General features: G+C 40.1%; 1 protein-coding gene across 1 annotated transcript in view; it reads right to left on the bottom strand.

The window, feature by feature from the left end:
* SYNE2 (spectrin repeat containing nuclear envelope protein 2) overlaps positions 1-17,224 on the bottom strand; it is a 171,882-nt gene that overhangs the window by 117,572 nt on the left and 37,086 nt on the right. Inside the window, exons 13-31 of the mRNA XM_033062212.1 lie at positions 16,253-16,365; positions 15,425-15,581; positions 13,789-13,879; positions 13,454-13,641; positions 13,120-13,284; positions 11,676-11,849; positions 9,817-9,975; positions 9,392-9,565; positions 8,397-8,522; positions 8,092-8,247; positions 7,307-7,518; positions 6,977-7,052; positions 6,269-6,387; positions 5,552-5,675; positions 4,578-4,738; positions 3,985-4,135; positions 2,235-2,836; positions 1,444-1,623; positions 379-529 (exon numbers count right to left, since the gene is read on the bottom strand). Coding sequence (XP_032918103.1) covers positions 379-529; positions 1,444-1,623; positions 2,235-2,836; positions 3,985-4,135; positions 4,578-4,738; positions 5,552-5,675; positions 6,269-6,387; positions 6,977-7,052; positions 7,307-7,518; positions 8,092-8,247; positions 8,397-8,522; positions 9,392-9,565; positions 9,817-9,975; positions 11,676-11,849; positions 13,120-13,284; positions 13,454-13,641; positions 13,789-13,879; positions 15,425-15,581; positions 16,253-16,365 — 3,279 coding nt within the window. The remainder of the gene's footprint in view (positions 1-378; positions 530-1,443; positions 1,624-2,234; positions 2,837-3,984; positions 4,136-4,577; positions 4,739-5,551; positions 5,676-6,268; positions 6,388-6,976; positions 7,053-7,306; positions 7,519-8,091; positions 8,248-8,396; positions 8,523-9,391; positions 9,566-9,816; positions 9,976-11,675; positions 11,850-13,119; positions 13,285-13,453; positions 13,642-13,788; positions 13,880-15,424; positions 15,582-16,252; positions 16,366-17,224) is intronic.

Below are 17,224 nucleotides of genomic sequence, written 5' to 3'. Positions count from 1 at the left end.
AAATGAAGGGGTGTCCAGCAGTGCCTGCTCATTCAGTATGAGTAGCTCATCAAATAATGTAACAGCTACTGCAGATGTTTAACTGCTGTCAGAGACAGCTTGGAACAAAAGGACAGGACCTAATCTCATCTTCATACTAGATCTTAGCTCTTCCATGGAGTTTTGTTTTGTTTTTTTAATCCCTCTCCATAACAAGATTTTGTTTCACTATGAAAAAACAGACTGAAATCTACTTAAAACAAAAATACAGAGTCCCTAAATGTATTTTGGAAGCCAAAGTGAAAGCAAGGCCTTAACATCTGCCCTAAAGGCTGAGCTGCATCTGAATGCTCCCAGGAAAGGCTTTTCTTTCCTTTCCACTAAGTTCTTGTTACTCACCTTTGCTATTAGTCTGCTCAGATTATCCTTCCCCATGTAAGAAGTTTGCTGGGAAAGCACAATCTCCTGTTTCTGGATGATGCTGGTCAGACTTGTTTTGCAGCTTTGATACTGCTTCAGGAGCTCCAGAACCCTTGCACACTGCTCCTGGCTATTAAAAAGAGATGTATTATTTATAGCCTAAGCATAAACCTGCAGCCTCAATCTCCTGTGTGCTTCCTTCTCCTATATTCACACACAGGGGGAATTTGACAACAAAGTTTGGACGAGAGAAAAGGAGTGATGAACTGTACCAGTCTTAAATCCTGCCATAATGTGTGATACCTGTGTGACATCCTGACAGTTTTTGGAATCAGAAATGCCCTTCACCATCATATGTCTCTGATCCACACTGAACTGTGATGAGCAGTTGTGTTCCTATGATCCCCTCCACCAGAAAGGTGAGTTCAGTCACCAGTAAACTGAAATACAGCACGTGGTGGACAGCGCCTCGTTCAGTGGGGTATGAAAACAGGTTACTCCCACCTGTGCCAGCCATGAGATTTAACCAGAGCTGTGCCAGTCCAGGCAAAGCCTCTGGGCATCTCCAAAAACCATATTTGAAGCACAGATGCCCTGAGCAATCAACCATTACCTTGCCCAGTCCCCACTCTCACAGAATTATCAAACCAAGCTCCCTTTATTTTGCTGCATAAGAGACTGTTTTCCCAGCTGTCCTTTTCCATTTGTTTCAGTTTGTTTTTTATTCTTCAGTGTGCTGGCAGGAAATTCACAGCAAATATAGAAGATGCAGCATTCCCAGCAGCAGCCAGGCTTTTCTTCTGGATGCCAATTAAGTCCAACACATCACTGCATACCTGCTAAATGATGGGACTGTGATGTTTTAAAAATATGCAAAATTCATGAGCTTTGGATGCAAATTTGCATGTGCAATTCTTGGTTTAATGATAGTTTATGTCTCTATTGTACCTTTAAGCTATGGTCTGGGGCTTTTTTTCTGTTTGATTTCACAAGCAAACTTCCTATTTGAACAACACTACTTTAGAATGCAATTTTCCTCCTTACCATTCAGCAAGCAAGAGCTTTGTATCCTCCCATAACCTCTCTGTAACTCTGCACTGCTCATTTGCTTCCTCTGCTTTCTCCTCATCGATCTGTGGGAGCTTATTAGCAATTTCTTGCATAGGTTTCATTTCAGCAGCAGCACGATCCAATTCCTTTTCCAATTCTGTTAATGATTTTATCCTTTGTTAGAAAAAAATGAAATACAGCCTTATATTAAAGTAAGCCTTTGATTTGGTTCACAATGTAATTATTAAGTTCCCTAGAAATTCATCCTGAGCTCCACAAATGATATTAAATGATATCATAAAAAGTCTAATTTGATCTTCAATTTGTGTAATCTGACACAAATGAGTTGTGCTGACCTCAGCACTGTGGGAAAATCCAAATTCTGAAGGGCAGTTGGGTCTGTCTGAACACAGTGAAATTAATCTCTATTAAAAGGTAAGTGCAGTCTGTCCATCTTACACTGCAGAATTTCAGATCAGGTGCATCAGTGCCCAGCAAGGGGACCCATCTCCCTATTTGACTGTTTTGTTACTGAAAATTAAGATGACAATAACCAAACTCCTATTTTTTCTTCCTCAGTGCTGCTTCAAACACACATATATACAGGAGTTTGAAAGAAAAAAAAATAATGGAGAAGGCTTCCTTTTCTAGGTTGTGATGGAACAAATAAAACAAACTCAGCCTCTGTCAGTGTTCCACAGATTATCAGTGCTCTCCTGCAGAAGGGACCCAGGCTGACTCCACTGAAATTATGAAATCAAAAAAGCTTTAAAAAAATAATTCACCTTTTTTGAATAGCTGGAATTGTTGGATCCTTCAGGCCTATTTTGTTAATTCTGTCACGGAGATCCTGAATGTTTTTAAGGAGTTCACTGCTTTTTCTGGAAAATGTCTTGTATAAGTCTTTTTCTTCTGTAAGCACCTGCTCACTTGAGGGATCATAAATTGCATTTAGCTCTTTAGATAAAGTCAGAACAAGGTTTTTACAGCAAGACTTTCTCCCACATTCAGCATCTTCCAAACAGATATTAACAGTCTTCAGGCGTTCATCCAAACATTTAGCCTCTTCTGCCAGACGAGAAACTTCTTGTGCAGCCTCTCTCAAAGCTTTTCCCTGTATTTCAGGTTGATCTGGGGGATCTGGGAGACATTTGATGGAAGACTGGATCTTCCTCAGGGAGGCCATAAAAGCTTCCACATCTTTAAGGACTGTCCCACGGATCTGCAATTTATGGCCCATTTCTTCAAGCAGGTTTTGATAGTAAACCATAATTTTGCTTGCAGCTTGCAGGTCTATTGGATTACATCCATCCCTTGGTGAACTGTCTAGATCTTCCTCTAATTGCTTGCATGCTTCAATCTGTTCTAATACAGATTTCTGCAGTGCCTGAAATTTAGAGAATGACCAAAAGTGTTAGCAAGTGAAAGAAAAAATATCCTGCATTCAAGTTAAACCTATGACTGAAAACCAATTTATAACAGCAGTAAAAAAGTATCCTAAAAAGGGTGGTTAAGATAGAAAACCTATTCTGGATGGCAGTGGAGGGAAGGAAAAAACAAAATAATCAAATCAAATGGTATTCCACACACAGGGAATTTGATCAGCACTACAGAAAGCTCAAGACTCCTTCCAACAATCAAACAAGAAGGAGAGAGAGATGATGATAGCTCTGGGACTGAAAGCAGCAGGTTCTCACAGCAGGACATCAGTCAGAGCACAGGCAGGCACAGAGATATTTATTACTCTGCCATCTTTCCAGTTCTTTATGCTATACTTTTGGAACAGACTTCCATGCATTTAAAAATCTCCTGGTGCAGCCTGCAGGCTCTCTGGTTACAGCCCTCAAAGAGCAGCATGTCAGGCTGTGAAAGCCCAGCTGTGCAGAGAGTTGGGAAAAATTCTGCATCCTTACAACCAAAACTGGCAGAGTCCACATGCTCTCTGCTCTAGAGCTTGAGAGACCTAAACCCCACTTCACTGGAGAGCCAAGGGAAGCAAATGCAAACTTTCAGTTCTGTGTAGCTGTCAGTGAGCTCAGCCCAGAGGGCAAGCCAAGAATAGAACAGAATTAACCCTGCCCAATGGACCAGGGCCTGGGCATCAGATACTGAGAGCAGGTGAACAATTACTGCACCCACACTGAGCCTCCAAACCCACCCTGAGCTGTGCTCAGACACTGCACAGATGTAAGCAAGGGAGCTTGGCTGAGCTCATAAATTAACATGCATGACTCCACAAAGTGATACAAGGCCAGCTGGGAACACCACAAATCTGCATCAAAAGGAGATCCCAACCTAAAATGAAATGTTCACAACAATGGCTTTTACAGCAGAACCTACTGAGGGTCCCTGGCTGGCTCTACAGGACCAATAATGTTTAAAACATAGGGTCTAAAATGTTGTTACAGTTTTTAGAAGGTTTGGGAAGTCTTATCAGCATCCCCAACCTCCTGAGTGAAAATCCCATGAAGTTCTCCACTTCCTAGATATTCAAACCTATCCTTGCTAGGGTGTGGTCTCTGCATCTTCCCTTACCTCCAGTTCACTAGCAGCAAGGTCACTGTCCATCAGACTGAACTGATGGATGTACTTTTTCTTCAGCCACTCATTTAATAATTCACAAAGAAAGATGCATTGATTTTCTATTGGCTGAACAATTTCCACAACAGTCCTTAAAGAGTTCACTCTGCAAGAAAGGTAACAAAACATGAACTGGGAAAGCAAGCAAGAAAAGACACTCGATATTTTAAAGCACAAAAAGCCACAAAAATAATGTAACTGTCTAACAGATCTAATCCTCCCCCTCCTGAGGTCAGATGAGTTTTTCTCTGATTAGGGAGAAAAGCAATGTGAATCACTAAATTTAACTAAAAGATGAAAGGAAATAACAGCAACACATTGAAATATTACACAGTTATCTAACAAAGATCTGCCTCTGTCCTTCTTGGGAAGGTTCACACTACCTTCCCCACATATATGAATATAGAAAAATAAAGAACAGCTTAATTTTTTGCAATGAAGAAAAGGTTAAATTTTGCAGCTCTTTTCTGCAACACACACCATCCCTTTCACAACACACACAATTAGTTACAATTCCTTAGCTAATATCATACAGTGTTATTTTATACCTGGTACTCATAATATCCTGAAGTTCTTTCCACTCCCCTTGTAGCTTGTTTCTTGCCTCAGAGAGAGCAGTCTGCTGCACTTCAGCCACAAGATTTTCTAAGGCAGATGAGATGTTTTCCAGTTGTCTCCAACTAGAACTGATCTCATTGTTGATTATTCCCTAGAAGACAAGCAGTTCTAATGCATTAATTTGGTCCTGTATTTCTCAGTGGATAGTTCAGAAAACTACAGTCACAAGAGTCTCTACAGAACAGTGAAAACATCATCTGAAACTAAGAGTATCTGTTTCTTTTTTTCCCCCCTTCAAGACCCAATTTTTAGCTGCATGCAAACCTCCAGCATCTTTTTATGGTGACAATTTCCATGTCAGATACATGCCTTGGCTACATTTTATAAAAGGGTCAATAAATAACAGGCCAGGCATTCTTACAAGAATGAAAATACCTCCACCTAGCTATGTTCAGAAGAAAAACAAATGCAGAACTGAACAAAGTTCTGAGATTCTTGATAAGGCTTTGTAGTCCTTTCAAGAAAGGCCATGAAAAATTGCAGTAATAAACTTCTCAACATCAACTCTGTGCCTTTAGTTGATGCCTTAAGGATCTCACAAGCCTAACCAAGTTACACATCCTGGAACAGTTCCACTGTGCACAAACACCACTTGGTCCAGCTCTGAGGACTCCTGCAGCCTTGGCCATCTCTGCTGACAAAAAAAGCTCCTTTCTGCAGTTTTTTTTCCCATTACACCTATTTCAGCCTGCAGACAACAAACCCAGAGCCACCAATTTCTTTCAGCAACACTGCTAGGCAGCAATGCAGTTCTGCTGAATCCTAAATCCTTGATTTCCCTTCTTCTAACACATCTGGTTGCAAGGATGCTGCTTTCCCTTAGCAATATATGTAACAGAAGTGAGTGCTCTACATGAGAAAATAATTTAGGAACCAGGTTTATTTTCAAAAGATGAATACTTGCCTCTAGCTCAAGCAGCTTAGTCAGAAGGCATGAAGTGCCTTTTATTTCATCAGTAAAGCCAGATGCTACCTTGTCTCTGCTGAGTCGTAGAAGTTCCTCCAGGTTACTTCTTTGTGTGTTAAAGCTAAGGAAAGATGGGAACTCTTTCAGAGAGAATATTACTTTTAATTAAATGGAACATCTCTGAGTATGGGATTCACTGACCAACAGAGTACTATAAAAAAGTAAGCACAATCTATTGCAAAAAAATGCATTTTATTTAAGTCCAGAATGAATGAAAAATGCATAAATGAGAACATATTAAAGAGATTGCTCATATGGCTAATTTTCAAGTCTAAATGCCAGCCTGCATTCTCTAAATTCAGTTTTATGAATGTAAAAATATCAGTTCTCTAAAAAACCATGACACATTTCTTTATTTTGCAATATTTGAAGTTATTAGGCAGATGCAGAACTTCCCAGCCCAAGAAAAGAAGTAAAACATTCATAGCTAAAAATGTTCTTGCTACAAAATCCTAATGTTTGAAGCATTTAGTTACTGTAGTGCTTTGTTATCAATTACAAACCAATATTCAGTAAACTGTAGTAGAAAAAAGAACAGGGTTCTGCATAGCAAAAGTGCACGTTATATTTGGTACATTCAATTAATTTGTGAGTTATTTTGTCTAGCACAGCATTATATCTTAACAACCATGCATTTTTTCCTTTAAAAATTACCTCTCTAACAAAGTTGGTATGGATGAATCACTGTCTTCCTCAAACTTGTCTGCACAGCTTTCTCCATTGTGATGTTTCACATCTGGTTCCAAAACTGCATCTGCAGCAGGTCTTGAGGTCTGAGTAAAAATAAAATGGTGACAGTGACCTCCACATCCTTCTGTGTAATACACAGCAAAGCCTAGCAGTGATCTGTGAGCTCCTGAAGGAAGGAATTGCTTGATGTGAGCATCAAGGAGATGAGAGATGTCACTCATGAACACAAGATGTGTTTAAACCCAACCATGAGCCCAGAGCAAATTCTGGAATACTTGTAGCCAGCTCATTCATTCTTTTCACAGACACAGACAACTCTTCACTAGTCTTGCTCTGCCCTCTGAAAATTGTTCATGTTACTGGGACACTATGGGGGATTTTCACTGGAACACAGCTTCCCACATGACTCTTCCATCCCAAAGTGATTTTTTTGCAAAATAGAATTCCAGGTTGGAAGCTCACATTTCTCAGGATGTCCAGTGCTGCTGCTTGCATGTTAGTTTTTAATGTTTACTTAATTTACATTCACAAGCACAATGGGGTTTTGATTTCTGACCAGAGGCCCAAGGTCCTACCACAATAAAAACAGTAAGAGAAATAAACACTTTTTCCTTGGCAGTGACCTCCCTTTGACAGAGCACTGTTTTCCAGCAGTAGGTCTGGACTTCTTACCTCCTGTAGCACGAGGTTGTCAAGTTGTTGAGAAGAACCAGACTCTTCCCCATTCTCAGAAGCCATAATGGAGTTCCTACAAGAACAAAATATGAAATACAAAGGGAAAAAAGAAATCCTAGTTCAAGATTTAAAACAGTGCAGCTGTGATGAAGGGTAGCCAAACATTGCACTTGCCAGTTTGTGAAACTTAATACTAAGTGTTTAAATGCACAGCTGGCCACAGTGATGCAGATAGTTATGTACTAGCAAAATACACTGGCTTATGCTCAAATTAATGTGTAAAAATTATTTCTATAAAGCTACAACACACCATACTCAGTCACCCACCCATTCTGAGGGGACTGTCCTTTTCCAACACGAGCCAGCAGTGCTGTGTAAGTGTCTGCCACCATTTGTTGAACCTTTTCTAGTCTTTTTTCACAGTCTGCAGTGAGTGCCTGTATCCCTGGGACAGCTTCTTCTGAGAGTCTTGCCAATGTTTTAAGGTCTTCCAAAGTCTTGTTAAGCTCCTTCATGCTGCCTTCATGTGAAAAAAAGGACTAAACAAAGACAAAACAACATAATAAGCTAATAATAAGCAATTCTTCTCATATATTTTTTTATACTTCCATTATCTTCTTGATTGAGTCCTCTTAAAAGTCTAAGCTGTCAAATCACTGATTTTTCTCTTGGTTCTTTCTAAAACAGGGCCAGAAAATATATTAGGATTTCTGGAAACATGGTCCCACCTATATTCACAAGGCTACGCTGACTCTTGCTCAACTGTCAAATTCATTATGTTCTATAATTTGAAATTTTGATCCCAAGTCTTCTTCACCCTAACATCAGGCAGACGTGTCCTACCAACTACTGAAAAAGCAGAATATTTTTAAGACATTCCTTGTCAATTTTTACTAAGGTGAATTCAAGATATACTAAAAATCTGGGGCAAAAATGGAAAAAGGATACCAACTACTTAACAAGGGGTTAAAAAGTCTGCAAGAATACTACCTGCAGTCAAAAAAGGTAAAGAAACAATTTTGGTGGCCTCTTTGCTCTGTGCTTACATAACACAGGAGGAAGGAGGACAGCAAAGCATTCAGAGAGAGGCAGAAAAGGAGAGTGCCACATACCTCATGCTCCTTGATGAGCCCTTTGGTTTTATCCATACTTAGGAGTTTCTTCTCCTTGCCTAACTGCTTGTTAATTTTTTTTAAAGTTGCATTAAATTTCTTTTTCTCTCTTTCCGCTATGAGCTGGACATAGGATACAATTTCCTGACGAACTGCCTGTAAAATACAAAACACGTCTTTCCCATGAGATGGTGAGACACTGTTACACAGCAAGTAAAGACATCAGAACATACAAGAAAAATTTGGTTTTAAAGATGCCAGGCCTGATGAGACCAGACAGGGGATTCTCACTGCTGCAGTCTCACCTCCCATCTCCTACGAACATCATCTTCCACCACCAGCTTCTCATGGTCAGATGAAATATTCTTCAGCTGCTCAGCTGCTTGCAAAAATTTGTCAAGAACTTTATTGTCCAAAGCATTAAAAGCCTCCTAAAAAAAAAAACAAACAAACCCAGAACTGAATGTAAGTTATTTAACTAACAAAATCACATCAGCAGCATGTAAAACATGTGAATAAATCAGTGCACACATTGCACACATGGGGTGTGTGGTTCTGGTGTGGATGGGTGCAAGGGCATTCCCCATCCCTGTTTATCTGCAAAAGGTTGCAGTATCAGTGGATGCTTTATGGAGAAAAACAGGTGCTGCTCTTGTAACAACTTTAGGGGAAAACTTGGTATCAAAGACAAAAGTTTAAGGTCCCTGAACTCTGCCTCTTCCCAAGGCCACGTCCCAGGCTGTCAGCAGGAGGGTGAAAGGTCTCCATCAGCACCATGGGATCATCCAGGATGCCCTGGAATGAGGCTCTGTGTCCCTCTTGGTCACCCAGCTCTCTTTCTTTCTGCCAGGCACAGATTTTGGGCACTTACATTTCCAACATCCCTTCAAGAGATCCACATTTTGAGACAGGACATTTGATTTACCAACTACCCTCTGGGAAAAGAGAATATTCAGTATTTATAATAACCTGCCCAAGAACTCAGGCATGTCATTCTTGATGGGAAGCTTAATTATTGAACAGGCCAAAAAAAACCAAAAAGCCATAAAAGCTGTATCTCTGAAAATGATGAGTTCTGATGGAGTAATTTAGGACAGGGCACTGAATAAACTGCTATATAGATTTATGCTTCTTCATGCAAGTTTTCTGCCAAGTTAATAAACTGCTAAAACAGAAAACAGAGCAAAGCATTAATAGCTACAAAAATAAAAAAAGTCAGCATTTTTCTTACTTCAGATTTTTAGAGACAACACAGCCCTCAGAAGTACTCAAATTCAGCTGGTTCAAAACACAAACCCACCTCATATCTTGAAATACATTCCTCAGGACTTAATTTTTGACTGACAAGTTGCACAGCCTTCGAAATGGAGGCCTCAAGTTCTTTCTGGGATTCTTCAAAATTGAGCAAAGCCTCCTTCTCTGAGGGTCTTTTCTCAGATTTGGACAAGATGTTGTTCAGATCACTCATGATAGCCTTGGGAGAAAGAGACTTTTCAGAACACACCCAAGTATCAGTAATTAGATAAAGTCATTGCTTCATAACATCACTCAAGTTTTTCAAGTTGAGATACAGATCTTGGACATGTTCTAGATTTCACCCTAACATGAATCTGGGAGATTGATTCCAATAGTATAGAACCTTTTCTATTCCACATGACTGACAAAGAGCCTTCTTTATTCCATAATGCTAAAATCAGAGATATCTGTGTGTTTTTAAGTGAGTACCTCTACTTTGTCTCTGGCTTCTTTAACTCGTGCCTCCAGCCCAGTGGTGTGAGAATGCTGCTGAAACCCCTGACTTGGAACATTCTGCATCAGGGATTGCAATATCTCTTCTGCTGCCACAACTTGGTCTTGGCACAAGGATCCTCTTGCAGCCAAACTCTGGTTGAATAAAAAAGCATGAGAAGCTTTTAGAAGTGTTTATTTGTCTTTTTGTTTAAACAAACTGAGTGAAAAAGCCAGCCTTGATCGTGGATGGTCAATACTTGATAAAGGAAAGCCTTATGGCCAGTTTACTGCACTGTAAAACCTGTGTGTGGAGAAAAAGAAATTTGCTGCCATCCACAGGGGATTCTGTTTGCTGAAGCAATTACTTTCTGTCAGTGCAATACCTCCAGTGTCTTTGCCACAGAGCCAATTAGATGTGTTTTTAAAATGTGCTCTGCCATCCAAGCAGCTTCCCAAACGAAACCACACATTTGGATGTGCATCACCTGATCCTGAAGTCATCCAAAAGCCAGCACATAGCAAGGCTCTGATTTTCTTGTGGCATTCAGTACTGCAAGGCAGGAAGCAGCTGGGTGTTTTGCATGCAGGAGCACTGTGCCATGTTTGAATATTTATCATGAAAAGTCATTATCAGAGCTGTTTCAATCTATGAATATTCAACACATTTCTCCTGTTTGAAGTTGTCAATTAGCATTCTCCTAATGATAATCAGAGCTTTATTCTGGATCTTGACCTATTGTACTGCAGGTAAGGAGTGACCTGATCTCTCCTGGCCCCAGACATGGAGATACAATGCCAGCACATGTTTGCAGGTTCTGTGTCAGGTGCCCTTTGTTAATTCACGTTTTTTTAACAAACTGGAGTCACACTGCAAAATGAGGTTTGTTTTATAAACATATGCCTGTGATTACAAAAAGATGCACAGATCACTCCCAAATCTGTCAGCTTAACACTGTGCAAGGAGGCACAAAGCAACAAACAGTGATTCTGGTGCACAGTTATTGTACATAGATTAAATGAAATAAAGAGTATTTCTATTTATTCACAGCAGTTACACAAAGAAGATTCAGTGAAACCTCCTTCTGGTGGGTCACCTTCACACCATTAGGTTACACAGGCCCTGTTGCAGAAGTAGTAAAGGCAAGATAAGTGTTTCAACTTTTGCAGTGCAAAGCTTGGCATCTTTGTTCTGTCTCACCTTCACTGGCAGGTGAAGAAAACAAATCAGACTTTGTATTGAAGCTGCTGAGTTACATATACAGATTTTCACCTGCCATCTGCTGGGAGCTGGGGGTAATCCCAGGCAGAGAGACATGGGAAACATTAGTGACTAGTGGAATTTCTTGTTAGAAATTAATTTGTGCTCTTTGTGGATATTTAGAACAACTGCCTATAAGATGAGATTCCCAAATTACCCCACGGACTGCTGAATATACTTTTGAGTGTCCCAGTTTTTGATGGGTAAGCCTTGAATACAGCCAAGGTGTCCCAAAAAAGTCCTACATGACCAGGAAAACTACTCAAATTGGCAACTTGCAGAGTTCTAGTCTGCTCCAAGTGCTGTGCTGGACAGGAGTCATTAATATCACTCAAGAACAAGCTGCTGATCAGTGGCACCAACAGCATTTCATTGGCACCTGCTTGTCATCTGGACACACTGATGGAAGATTTACTCACAGCTCATCTGGGAGAGATCCTGAGAAATAACAAGGCACAAGCACTTTTTACAAGTGTTACAGCACAAAATCCACATTAAGTTCTGCTTCACTGATGATGCCTCATTTTACCCCAGCTACAAATGCATGCTGCACAATGAGAATCTGAGGAACAAGTATTTGAAGCAGCATTTTCACCTGCAAGTGTTCCTCCATCTCAGGTTCCACAGGCTCCTTGTGACTGATCTTGCTAAGCAGGTGTCCCACCTCTGCTGCCCAGCTGTCCACCCCTCCAAGCAGCTCTTCAATTTTCTCCAGGCTCCCTGGAAGCTCTGTGGGGTTTTCAGCAGCATTTGTGCTCTCTTCTCCAAGCTACCAACAAAGAGCAGGGTAAGATGTTCATTCCCATCATCTCCCACTGCCCTCCTCCAACACAGTCACCACCTGGGTCACTCCCCAGCTTTAGCACCCAACAGGGATCAAAGGAGAAATAAATGCTGGTAAATAAACCATGTGAGGCTCAGTTCCTCAGCCCTGAGGGCAGGTGGGACAGCACAACCTGTGCCCATGTGGCCTGTCCCCTTGTCCCCTCCCCTATAAGCAGCCACACTTCTATAGAGAAAAACTCCTGGGCTGCAGCACTGCCCAGCCCACACCAGGGAATTGTCCAAGGCAACAGCAGCTGGTGCTGGTCAAATCAAGATCAGGAAGTGTGCTGACAGTTTAATGGTACTGGCAGTCACAGGCCAGAGCTCAAGCATTTGGTCTCACATTAAAAATTGCAAAGAAAAAATATATATAAAAATAAATATCCTATCTACGACAGTCATAATGTCCAAAGCAATGCCACAAAACTAACTCAGGAAATCCTTAAGACCTTAGACAGGCTTCTTGCATCTTCTGATTCCTCAATATATTTACTTGAAGCATCTCTTAAGGGTTTTTCTAGCAAACTCTGAATTTCCCTCACCCTTTGATTGCTTCTTTTGATTTTATTGTATTCTCACTAAACTCATCTCCTACAAAAATGCTGTAGTAATCTTTTGCCACAGTTTACTGTCACAGCAGTACCTTTAATAAATGTTAGTGAAAGGCTCAACTTAGAAGATTAAGAGTTCTAATATTCCCAGGCAGAGTGAAAATGTCATTCTTGTGAAAGCGTTCTAGGAAATGTAAGATGTATAACATTAGGCAGGTTGTATAGGGATTTACAGAAGCCCAAAAACCTGTCAAGTGAGCTGGTGAAAAGTTGCATAACCTTAGAAATACCTGTGCAGCAATAATTACTTTCTACCAGCTAAGACAGAGACTGTAAAATTCAGCACAAGTTAAATTGATTACTTCCACCCCTAGCACTGAATTAAGAGCTTTATTCTGCAATAAATTTGCCTTTTATAAGTGGTTTTGAGATTTCAATTTAAAATTGAACATTTTCCATCCTGTTATAATGAGAATTTAACTGAGTCACAAAAACTAAAGAATGGGATGCTGCTGTGTACTCTCTGTTCCTCAAAGCTTTAAAATGGGCAACCTTGAGTTGAAAGTTTGAATATTGATCAATCTCTGATTAGCAAGCTGGTATGTCCACAAAAGATGACTTTGAAGGCTGCATGGCAAAGAGTAATAGTAACTTGCAACTCACAAAGTGTGTCCTCTTGATGAACTTTGCCCATCTCCTGTTCAGTTTCTTCAGCTCTTTGGCAATGTTTGATCCAACTTGCTCTTTGCTGACTTCGATGAGATGGTTTCCAGCTTCATTTAAGGAGCCATGAATTGAATTCCTCTTTGCCAGGATCTCAGCAGGGATCTAGATAGAGGCATTGAAATCATTTAAACATGATTCAACATGACCCTATCAAACATTTCCTTCCAAAATGAAACACAGAAAAGCAACAGCAGCCACTCTGAGATTGAATGTTTTTCTTTCAGGAGGCTTCAAGAATTTCTGTCAAACAAAGAGAAATTCAGCCAGGTACCTCTTTTGGATCCTCATTTCTGTTTTCTTCCAGCCACGTCTTTAGTAAGTGGATGTTTTCTGTGTAATTACTCCAGGAGGACAGGACTTTCTGTAGGGTGTTTTTTACATTGGAAATATACTCTCTGCAAGAAGAGATCTTTGACTCCACTGACTTCAAAAGTTTGCTGATTTCTTGGGGATCTCCAGCTAGGACATGGAATAGGGATTATTGTTATACATTTGGAAATAGATTAATGAAAATAAGCACAGTTTAAAAGGAACAGTAGAGGGAATTAAAACTGGGAGGGAGTTCAAAACAGAGATCCTCATGTCAACTTATGTGCATGAGCTTACCCAAGTCAGGACCACTTATGTTTTTCAAGTCTTCACAGATGTGAGTAGCAGTGTCTAGTTGTGTTTCAAGTTTCTTTTCTTCTATGAAATTCTGCCCAAAGTGAAAAGTAATTAATATGAGTAACACCGAACGACATAAAACTGGGTAAGAAATACAGCTTGGGATGCTTTTTTTTTTTTTAAAATACAAGCCTACAGATTAAATGTAAACTGAGCAAAGCCCACCCAGCAACTCAGCTGCAGCCTTTAGTCTGAAACAAACCTGTTCTTTCACTCTGCTTGTGCAGAGAGTAAAGTAAATAGAAATATGAGTACCTGAATGCCACAGCCCTGCATGAGTCAGGGCTGCTTGTTTCAAAAGTTACATCCCCAGGGCAATTCTGAGAAATGGCATCTAGAATAAGTCAGGCAGAATTTAGCCATGAGTCAAAAAAGTGATGAAAGCAAAAGGTGGGTTTCCCTGCATGCACAGAAATATTGATGTGCCTTGTTTCTGACACAGATCAAGAGAAACTGGGGATGGAGAGGGTGAAAGAGGAGGAGACTTGTGTGTGCACAGGGAATGAGGGTCAATCCTCAGCCCCTCTCTGCCTGAGCTGATCTCACTCCTACAAATGTCCAACCCTGCAGGCTACAAAACCTTCCCTGTGACTCTGACAAACCTGGGCCACCACATGACCACTCAGCCAGGACTTCACATCGTGGGACCAGAAAGTGAGCCAGCAACAAGCCCTAAACTCCCTGGGAAAGCTCTGCATTCTATCAGCTTGAGCAAGGCCATGAACCACAACTCTAGAAACAACATAGTAAGTATTTTATGAAACCAACTGAGCCAACAAACTCAGCACAATTAACCCTGCACGACCATCTCACTACAGGGTGAGGCTGACACTCCTATTTTATACAACCTATTGTTGCCTCCTTCCACAGAACTGAGGCTGGTTAAATTCCCACTAATTCAACTATGGATTTGCCAGTCTGAGAATCCTCTGAGAAAGTCCACTAAGATGGAATTGATAAGGAATCCCATTAACTGGAGATGGGAAAAACTGGAGGCATCAGCATTTTCACCTCTACTCCTGATGCAGTATTCTCTGTCAGTATTTGGGGTTGGGCAATCCATCCCCTCCTAAAAGCCTCATGTGGCATCAGTTTCATAACCTGAGTCCAGAAATTGAGCTAAGCCTAAGATGTAATAGAACAAGACAATTCCTATGGACCACGAAGCATAAGGAGGCAAAGAAGCTGAGAAGCAGTGTGAATAATGGTTGGTTTTGAAGAAAGCAACTACTGAACTACCCCAGAGAGGGCTCTGTGGACTGGAGCTAGTAAGGGCTGCTACAGTTCACTCTATAAATAGTCTAGAAAGAACAAAATCTTCACAATAAAGAATAAAAACAGGCAGAGAGAAAAACACATTACTGCTCCAAAATGAAGGAAGAACTCTTATTCATAGCAAAAATGGAAGTTGTTGGTGACAAGGAAAGCTTCTAGAGAAATCTACCTGCCCTTCTTTGAATAAATCTGAGATTTCACCAGTCCACCATGCTCCCACCAACTACAAAATCTTCAGATGACAAAGACGTAAGACTGAATCAAAGAGATTCACAGTGTGATACACATATCTGAAACTTACATTCCAATTTTCCAGCAGTGATTCCACAGACTCTTTTGCCCCATATTTCATGTCCCAGATATTTAGCTTTAACTTCACCTCATTGGCAATGGCTGAGCAGAGTCCATAGTGGTATTCAAGGAAAGTGCTGGGGTTTGTGGAACGAATATTGCCAAATCTGCCAACAGAAAAGAATTCCAAAAGTTTATTCAAAATCATTGGGTATACAAGACATTAATGTACCAGGATTTTATCCTAAAAAATCAAAATTACATATATGTAAACTTTTTTTTATGACAGGAATTAAGTTCTAATATAGCAACAGTTCATTTTTTTTAAGCAACAACAATTGAGCAGTCAATGCTGTCTGCTCAATGTATGAGAAACCTTAAATGCCCAAAAAAGGGGCATCTGCCACCTGTATGTCAAAGCATCTCAAGACACAGATACAGATTCACTGGTCATTTTTTAAAATATATTCTAACAGATATTTGGGGTCATACTAAGCTATAGATCACAGTGATTTTTAATGGTGAAAATACAAGTTTAGAGAATCCCCACCACTATGGAAATTTTTACATTGAAAATATTCACTTTTCCTATCCCCACTAGCAAAGGGCATCTGAAAAGGTCCTGTTAATGAGCTCCACTCTGTACACATAATCAAACATCCACTGGACCAATGAGAGATCCCTGCCTGTTTCACTTGACAGTTAGCCTGCGTTTGGGTCGAAAATGTTCTTTTTTTGCAAGGCATGGATAAATTGTATACTTTGCTCAGAACAGCAGAGCAAGTCAATAGCAGAGCTAAAATACAACATGAAGTAGAGGGAATTTGAGCATCACAACCTTCTTTTCATTTCCTCTAATTTTTCAGGCAAGACTAGTGGCATATTCTTCTCATCTTCATTCTTAAATGACTGAAGGGTGTCCAAGTGAGAATCAAAACAATCCATCAAGCCCTGGGGAGAACAAGACATAGTAAGTCATTCATTTTGATTTAGATTATTTCATCTGGGAATCTCCAACTCACCTGCCATTAGGGAAAGAGCTGTTAAGAACCAGTCAGCACAAGACAACCTCCCAGTGTCTTCACTCAATAAAGTGCAATAGAAGTATTTACCTGATCACCTTCTAAAGTGCATATTTGGTGCAATACTACCTGATTTCTCTTATCACTGTGCATCTACTTTAATATAGGACCACAGCCCTTACACAACTCCTGCTATCAGTTTTTCTGCACCTTCACCATCATCTTTAGGAGAAAAAAGCATCATTGTAACAGCTTCAGGGTATTAAGTTGTTCTTTGCTATCCCTTAGCTTATCCCTTCTTTGCTTTCCCTGACAGCAAAACCTGTTGAATAAATCTGTTTATGTCACCTACTCCATAGTTCATTTGACTGCTCAATAAATTTGTGTCTAATACCAGGCTGACAAGGTATCAAATTAATCATTCAGTGGCCAGTGTCCCATTATTGGGGAATATTTTACAGGCACGTAAAATTTGTCAGCACCAAACTCCCTGAAAATAAAACATAAAGTGCATTGCACAGAAAGTAAACATTCTCAGTGGCATATATATTAAAAAAAAAAATAAAAAACCACAAAAAAACCCCAAAAAACCAAAAACGCTACAAGTTCATTTCTATGTTACAAACTCTGCCACAAAGCACGTTAATGGAAATGGCTAAATTCTGGGACAGACCTCAACCACAAAAACAGTGCACAGATTTTAACACTGAATTTTGTAATCTTAACACTCTATTAGACAGTTATGAGTAATGGTGGATAATTTCTTAGATCTTAAGTAAAATTTGCAC

Source organism: Catharus ustulatus, chromosome 6 (assembly GCF_009819885.2).
Source record: "Catharus ustulatus isolate bCatUst1 chromosome 6, bCatUst1.pri.v2, whole genome shotgun sequence".
Taxonomy (NCBI): Eukaryota; Metazoa; Chordata; class Aves; order Passeriformes; family Turdidae; genus Catharus; species Catharus ustulatus.
Note: the sequence above shows the minus strand (reverse complement) of the source record. Positions and strands in the feature narration are given on the sequence as shown.